At 30.1% G+C, this 10,000-nt stretch overlaps 1 protein-coding gene across 6 annotated transcripts in view; it reads left to right on the top strand.

Moving 5' to 3' along the window:
• fynb (FYN proto-oncogene, Src family tyrosine kinase b) overlaps positions 1-10,000 on the top strand; it is a 36,320-nt gene that overhangs the window by 19,653 nt on the left and 6,667 nt on the right. For 4 of the 6 annotated variants that reach the window (XM_034302102.2, XM_034302100.2, XM_034302101.2 and 1 more), the window contains exons 4-7: positions 80-178; positions 1,793-1,896; positions 2,022-2,171; positions 9,198-9,362. In XM_034302102.2, coding sequence (XP_034157993.1) covers positions 80-178; positions 1,793-1,896; positions 2,022-2,171; positions 9,198-9,362 — 518 coding nt within the window. Of the gene's footprint in view, positions 1-79; positions 179-1,792; positions 1,897-2,021; positions 2,172-9,197; positions 9,363-9,627; positions 9,784-10,000 lie in introns of all 6 variants that reach the window. The other 2 variants (XM_053231868.1, XM_034302103.2) reach the window with 2 other exon arrangements.

Raw genomic sequence — 10,000 nt, 5'->3', positions numbered from 1 at the left:
CTCTCTCTGTATCTGTCTGTCTCTCTCTCTCTCTGTCTCTCTCTCTGTATCTGTCTGTCTCTCCCTGTCTGTCTCCCAGTGAGGGAGACTGGTGGGAAGTGCACTCTCTCTCTACAGGAAGAAGCGGTTACATTCCCAGCAATTACGTCGCTCCAGTCGACTCCATCCAGGCCGAGGAGTGAGTACATATATATGTGTGTGTGTGTGTGTGTGTGTGTGTGTCTCTGTCATACTGCCAGACTAGCCAGCTGTGTTGTTTCCGTTACCATAGCGACAGGGTGGAGGGCTAGCTGTGATATCAGTGTGGAGATATGACTCGTTGTTATAGACTTGGATCAGTTATCAGCGTGAGTTATTAGCATATTTAAGATGGTGTTATAACTAAACTTATAACAGTCGTTATACGCATATAAGCTTCTAAAGTGACTTATACTCTTCTGTTATTACTTACAATATTAGTAATAATAGTGTTAATAGTGTTTTAGTGTGGTTCTAACAGTACTGGGTGTTCTTTTTATACTTCTCTTCATTAGTATACTGAATACAGCAATGTGACTGTACTTAATAATACCTATAGTTATGATAGTATTATTAATATAGTAATAATAATAATAATAATAATAATAATAATAATAATATTGATTAATATAGCTCATACTTATGATAGTGTTTATTCACTAAAACACTAACAATAGTATTAATAAAACTACTGTAATTGCACTTAGAACTTATATTTAACTTGGGGTTAGTATACTTAATAGCATACTTATTAATATGCTAATTAATATACTAATTATTAGACTTTTAATAGGATTTAGTTACTTCTATAACAGTACTTACACTGGAAAGAATATTGTGTGGTTATAATAGCTTAGTTAGATATATAGATATATAGTATATTATATACTCTAAGAAGCATTAGAGTGATTATATTAGTGCTGAGTGTTAGTTATACGCTCACAGCAATGCTGTTTTATTTAGAAATCCTATTACAAGTTATTAAAAAAGTACTGATATTAATAATGGTATTATTGTTAGTATTATTAGGATAAATTTAATAGGATTTATCGTAGGGTTTAGTTTGTATAGAACTAGTATATAATCACAAGTTATTGTAGTACTTGTTATAATTTTTCTTGTACTTATCATTAGTGTATTTAATGTACTTAGTATACTTAATGTTATTGAATTGTATTTAATAGTACTCGTAGTTACTGTAGAATTATTAATATAGTAATAATCCAGTGATTAATAGAATAATAGAATAGTTATGATATTGTTTAATATACTGATAATATGTATTGTTGGTACTCTTATAATAACTGGTTATAACATGCTTATAACAGTGTTATTATTACTTCTCATAGTGCTTATATCATTAGTACACAGCAGCGTGATACAGTAATGTTACTGAATTGTTGAAATCAATAGTACTTATGATAGTATTATTAATATTATTAATACACGAGTCGCTAATAGAACGTATAGTTGTGATAGTGTTTAGGGTTATAATACATATAGTAGCACTTATGAAACTTGTTTATTATTATATATATATTTATTTATTCTTATATTATTATTACTCTTGCACTCATTACTCTGATAACATGTGGTTATAATAGTACTTGGTGTGATTTAATTTACTCATACTATAAATATTTAGACTTTCATACTGTGCTTATTTTATAGTTTGTATAGAGTGGAAGTAGGGTCTCGATCAGACAATCGTGTGTGTGTGTGTGTGTGTGTGTGTGTGTGTGTGTGTGTGTGTGTCTCCCCCTGCTGTGTGTAGGTGGTATTTCGGTAAACTCGGACGGAAGGATGCAGAGAGGCAGCTCTTTTCTCCAGGAAACCAGCGAGGCTCGTACCTCATCCGGGAGAGCGAGACGACGAAAGGTCGGGTCACATGACCACCTCCCTCCATACAGTACTGCGAAGAGCTATAGTACTATTAGAGTATGCTCAGTGTGTGTGTGTGTGTGTGTTGGTGTGTGTTGGTGTGTGTTGGTGTGTGTATACAGGTGCGTTCTCTCTCTCTATCCGGGACTGGGACGAGGTTAAAGGTGACCATGTGAAGCACTATAAGATCCGTAAGCTGGACAGTGGAGGTTATTACATCACCACGCGCTCGCAGTTCCAAACGCTACAGCAACTCGTCCAGCATTATTCAGGTACGACACGCACAACTCTATACACTCTATACTCTATTATACTCTATTACACTCTATTACACTCTATACTCTATTATACTCTATACACTCTATACTCTATTATACTCTATTACACTCTATACTCTGTTACACTCTATACTCTATTACACTCTATTACACTCTATACTCTATTACACTATATACTCTATTATACTCTATTACACTCTATTACACTCTATACTCTATTATACTCTATTACACTCTATTACACTCTATACTCTATTACACTCTATTACACTCTATACACTCTATACTCTATTATACTCTATTACACTCTATTACACTCTATACTCTATTATACTCTATACACTCTATACTCTATTATACTCTATTACACTCTATTACACTCTATACTCTATTATACTCTATACTCTATTACACTCTATTACACTCTATACTCTATTACACTCTATTACACTCTATACTCTATTACACTCTATACTCTATTATACTCTATTACACTCTATTACACTCTATACTCTATTACACTCTATTACACTCTATACTCTATTACACTCTATACTCTATTATACTCTATTACACTCTATTACACTCTATACTCTATTATACTCTATTACACTCTATTACACTCTACACTCTATTACACTCTATACTCTATTACACTCTATACTCTATTACACTCTATTACACTCTATACACTCTATACTCTATACACTCTATACTCTATTACACTCTATTACACTCTATACTCTATTATACTCTATTACACTCTATTACACTCTATACTCTATACACTCTATACTCTATTATACTCTATACACTATTATACTCTATTACACTCTATACTCTATTATACTCTATTACACTCTATTACACTCTATACTCTACTCTATTACACTCTATACTCTATTATACTCTATACACTATTATACTCTATTATACTCTATACTCTATTATACTTTATACTCTATTACACTCTATACTCTATTATACTCTATACACTATTATACTCTATTACACTCTATACTCTATTATACTTTATACTCTATTACACTCTATACTCTATTATACTCTATTACACTCTATACCCTATTATACTCTATTACACTCTATACTCTATTATACTCTATTACACTCTATACTCTATTATACTCTATTACACTATTATACTCTATTATACTCTATACACTATTATACTCTATTACACTCTATTACACTCTATACTCTATTATACTCTATTACACTCTATTACACTCTATACTCTATTATACTCTATACTCTATTATACTCTATACACTATTATACTCTATTACACTCTATACTCTATTATACTCTATTACACTCTATACTCTATTATACTCTATTATACTCTATTACACTCTATTACACTCTATACTCTATTATACTCTATTACACTCTATACTCTATTATACTCTATACACTATTATACTCTATTACACTCTATTACACTCTATTACACTCTATACTCTATTATACTCTATTACACTATTATACTCTATTACACTCTATTACACTCTATACTCTATTACACTCTATTATACTCTATACTCTATTACACTCTATACTCTATTATACTCTATTACACTCTATACACTCTATACTCTATTATACTCTATTATACTCTATACTCTATTACACTCTATACTCTATTATACTCTATTATACTCTATACACTCTATACTCTATTATACTCTATACACTCTATTACACTCTATACTCTATTATACTCTATTACACTCTATTACACTATTACACTCTATTATACTCTATACTCTATTACACTGTATTATACTCTATACACTATTATACTCTATTACACTCTATACTCTATTACACTCTATACACTATACTCTATTATATTCTATACTCTATTATACTCTATTATACTCTATACTCTATTATACTCTATCCACTATACTCTATTATACTCTATTATACTCTATTATACTCTATACTCTATTATACTCTATTATACTTTATACCCTATTATACTCTATTACACTATTATACTCTATTACACTCTATACTCTATTACACTCTATTACACTCTATACTCTATTATACTCTATTACACTCTATACTCTATTATACTCTATTACACTCTATTACACTCTATACTCTATTACACTCTATTATACTCTATACTCTATTACACTCTATACTCTATTATACTCTATTACACTCTATACACTCTATACTCTATTATACTCTATTATACTCTATACTCTATTACACTCTATACTCTATTATACTCTATTATACTCTATACACTCTATACTCTATTATACTCTATACACTCTATTACACTCTATACTCTATTATACTCTATTACACTCTATTACACTATTACACTCTATTATACTCTATACTCTATTACACTGTATTATACTCTATACACTATTATACTCTATTACACTCTATACTCTATTACACTCTATACACTATACTCTATTATATTCTATACTCTATTATACTCTATTATACTCTATACTCTATTATACTCTATCCACTATACTCTATTATACTCTATTATACTCTATACTCTATTATACTCTATTATACTTTATACCCTATTATACTCTATTACACTATTATACTCTATTACACTCTATACTCTATTACACTCTATTACACTCTATACTCTATTATACTCTATTACACTCTATACTCTATTATACTCTATTACATTCTATATTCTATTATACTCTATTACACTCTATACTCTATTATACTCTATTACACTCTATACTCTATTACACTCTATACTCTATTACACTCTATTACACTCTATTACACTCTATACTCTATACACTCTATACTCTATTATACTCTATACACTATTATACTCTATTACACTCTATTACACTCTATACTCTACTCTATTACACTCTATACTCTATTATACTCTATACACTATTATACTCTATTATACTCTATACTCTATTATACTTTATACTCTATTACACTCTATTACACTCTATACTCTATTATACTTTATACTCTATTATACTCTATACTCTATTACACTCTATACTCTATTATACTCTATACACTATTATACTCTATTACACTCTATACTCTATTACACTCTATACTCTATTATACTCTATACACTATTATACTCTATTACACTCTATACTCTATTATACTTTATACTCTATTACACTCTATACTCTATTATACTCTATTACACTCTATACCCTATTATACTCTATTACACTCTATACTCTATTATACTCTATTACACTCTATACTCTATTATACTCTATTACACTATTATACTTTATTATACTCTATACACTATTATACTCTATTACACTCTATTACACTCTATACCCTATTATACTCTATTACACTCTATACTCTATTATACTCTATTACACTCTATACTCTATTATACTCTATTACACTATTATACTCTATTATACTCTATTACACTCTATACTCTATTACACTCTATTACACTCTATACACTCTATACTCTATTATACTCTATTACACTCTATTACACTCTATACTCTATTATACTCTATACACTCTATACTCTATTATACTCTATTACACTCTATTACACTCTATACTCTATTATACTCTATACTCTATTACACTCTATTACACTCTATACTCTATTACACTCTATACCCTATTATACTCTATTACACTCTATACTCTATTATACTCTATTACACTCTATACTCTATTATACTCTATTACATTCTATATTCTATTATACTCTATTATACTCTATTACACTCTATTACACTCTATACTCTATTATACTCTATACTCTATTACACTCTATACGCTATTATACTCTATTACACTCTATACACTCTATACTCTATTACACTCTATACTCTATTATACTCTATTATACTCTATACACTCTATACTCTATTATACTCTATACACTCTATACACTCTATACTCTATTATACTCTATTACACTCTATTACACTATTACACTCTATTATACTCTATACTCTATTACACTGTATTATACTCTATACACTATTATACTCTATTACACTATACTCTATTATATTCTATACTCTATTATACTCTATTATACTCTATACTCTATTATACTCTATCCACTATACTCTATTATACTCTATTATACTCTATTATACTCTATACTCTATTATACTCTATTATACTTTATACCCTATTATACTCTATTACACTATTATACTCTATTACACTCTATACCCTATTATACTCTATTACACTCTATACTCTATTACACTCTATTACACTCTATACTCTATTATACTCTATTACACTCTATACTCTATTATACTCTATTACATTCTATATTCTATTATACTCTATTACACTCTATACTCTATTATACTCTATTACACTCTATACACTCTATACTCTATTATACTCTATTATACTCTATTATACTCTATACTCTATTACACTCTATACTCTATTATACTCTATTATACTCTATACTCTATTACACTCTATTACACTCTATACTCTATTATACTCTATTACACTCTATACTCTATTACACTCTATACTCTATTATACTCTATTATACTCTATACACTCTATACTCTATTATACTCTATACACTCTATACACTCTATACTCTATTATACTCTATTACACTCTATTACACTATTACACTCTATTATACTCTATACTCTATTACACTGTATTATACTCTATACACTATTATACTCTATTACACTATACTCTATTATATTCTATACTCTATTATACTCTATTATACTCTATACTCTATTATACTCTATCCACTATACTCTATTATACTCTATTATACTCTATTATACTCTATACTCTATTATACTCTATTATACTTTATACCCTATTATACTCTATTACACTATTATACTCTATTACACTCTATACCCTATTATACTCTATTACACTCTATACTCTATTACACTCTATTACACTCTATACTCTATTATACTCTATTACACTCTATACTCTATTACACTCTATACTCTATTACACTCTATTACACTCTATACACTCTATACTCTATACACTCTATACTCTATTACACTCTATACACTCTATACTCTATTATACTCTATACTCTATTATACTCTATACACTCTATACTCTATTACACTCTATTACACTCTATACTCTATTACACTATTATACTCTATACTCTATTATACTCTATACTCTATTATACTCTATTATACTCTATACTCTATTATACTCTATTACACTCTATTATACTCTATACTCTATTATACTCTATACACTATACTCTATTATACTCTATACTCTATTATACTCTATACACTATACTCTATTATACTCTATTATACTCTATACTCTATTATACTCTATTATACTTTATACCCTATTATACTCTATTACACTCTATACACTCTATACCCTATTATACTCTATTACACTCTATACTCTATTATACTCTATTACACTCTATACTCTATTATACTCTATTACACTCTATACTCTATTATACTCTATTACACTCTATTATACTCTATACTCTATTATACTCTATACTCTATTATACTCTATTATACTCTATACTCTATTATACTCTATACACTATACTCTATTATACTCTATTACACTCTATACTCTATTACACTCTATACTCTATTATACTCTATACTCTATTATACTCTATTATACTCTATACTTTATTATACTCTATTATTCTCTATTATACTCTATACTCTTACACTCTATACTCTCTACTCTATTATACTCTATTATACTCTATACTCTATTATACTCTATACACTATACTCTATTATATTCTATACTCTATTATACTCTATTATACTCTATACTCTATTATACTCTATACACTATACTCTATACATTACTCTCTATACACTATTATACTCTATACTCTATTACACTCTATACATTACACTCTATACACTATTATACTCTATACACTATACTCTATTATACTCTATACTCTTATACTCTATACATTATACTCTATACGCTATAAACTATACTCTATTACACTCTATACATTACACTCTATACACTATTATACTCTATACACTATACTCTATACAATATACATAATACTCTATACTCTGTTATACTCAATACACTATACTCTATTATACGCTATACATTATACTTTATACACTATAAACTATACTCTATTACACTCCATACACTTTACTCTATACTCTATCCACTATACTCTATACACTATACATTATACTCTATACACTATAATCCATTCTCTATTATACTCTGTACACTATACTCTATACATTAGACTCTATACACTATTATACTCTATACACTATTATACTCTATACACTATTATACTCTATACATTATACTCTATACATTATAAACTATACTCAATTACACTCTATACACTATTATACTCTATACACTATACTCTATACACTATACATTATACTCTATACACTATAATCCATTCTCTATTATACTCTATACACTATACTCTATACATTAGACTCTATACATTATACTCTATACACTATAAACTATACTCTATTACACTCTATACACTATTATACTGTATACACTATACATTATACTCTATACTCTATAATCCATTCTCTATTATACTCTATACACTATACTCTATACATTAGATTCTATACACTATAAACTATACTCTATTACACTCTATACACTATTATACTGTATACACCATACTCTATACTCTATCCACTATACTCTATACACTATACATTATACTCTATACTCTATACTCTATAATCCATTCTCTATTATACTCTATACACTATGTTCTATATATTATACACTATATTCTATACTCTATTATGGTCTATACATTATACTCTATACCCTGTTATACTCTATACATTACACCCTATACTCGTACATTATAATCTCTCTGTGTGCGTTTGTGTGTGAGACTTTTTTTGTCTGTGTGTGTTTGTGTGTGTGCGTATGCGTGTGTGTGTGCGTGTGTGTGTTTGCGAGCTGACGATGCGTTTCCTGCTTCAGAGCGTGCGGCAGGTCTGTGTTTCCGATTGGTCGCCCCATGTCACAAAGGGATGCCCCGCCTCACAGACCTGTCAATGAAAACCAAAGACGTGTGGGAGATCCCGCGCGAGTCGCTGCAGCTCGTAAAGCGATTGGGCAACGGCCAGTTCGGGGAGGTCTGGATGGGTATGACCCCGCCCACTGCGCCTAACGAGGGCCAGTCACACAGAGAGACGGAAGGACGCCTCCTCGAGAGGGCGGAGTCTGTTAGTGAAAGACGATTATAACACTGAATAGTCCGTTAGCATGTTTACGGTGGTCTTGCGTAGGGTGAGGGAGCGTGGGGCGTGGCTCGCTCGCTCGGCGTGATTTCCGTCTCTCTGCCTGCATGTTCCCCCTCCTTAGACGTCATTAACATCATCTCCCCTCCCCCTTCTCCCCCCTCCCATAGTGCATGCAGATGGTCTGTGCTATCATTTAACCGGAGTGTGTGTAAGCTACACACCAGAAACTGTGGGTCTTACGCACGACACCTGGGAAATTGCTCGCGAGTCTCTGCAGCTGGACGTCAAGCTTGGAGCGGGATGTTTTGCTGATGTCTGGTGTGGTAAGATCATAAATAAATAAATTCATACAGAATTTAACTTGTTGATTCATTGATAAACAGTCGTGTGGAAAAACACGCTTAAGCAGTGGGGTAAAAAAGCGTGTTCCTATTCCATCAGCTAAGTGTGACGTGCCTGTTTGTTAGAGTCTTTGTTACAGCAGGTGTACTTCTCCATCAGTTACAGTAGCGCGCTCATTTATTAGTGCATTTACGGTAG

The sequence above is a fragment of the Pangasianodon hypophthalmus genome, chromosome 30 (genome assembly GCF_027358585.1).
Source record: "Pangasianodon hypophthalmus isolate fPanHyp1 chromosome 30, fPanHyp1.pri, whole genome shotgun sequence".
In the NCBI taxonomy this organism is placed as follows: Eukaryota; Metazoa; Chordata; class Actinopteri; order Siluriformes; family Pangasiidae; genus Pangasianodon; species Pangasianodon hypophthalmus.
The sequence above is the reverse complement of the archived record's forward strand: the minus strand, read 5'-3'. Positions and strand labels throughout refer to the sequence as shown.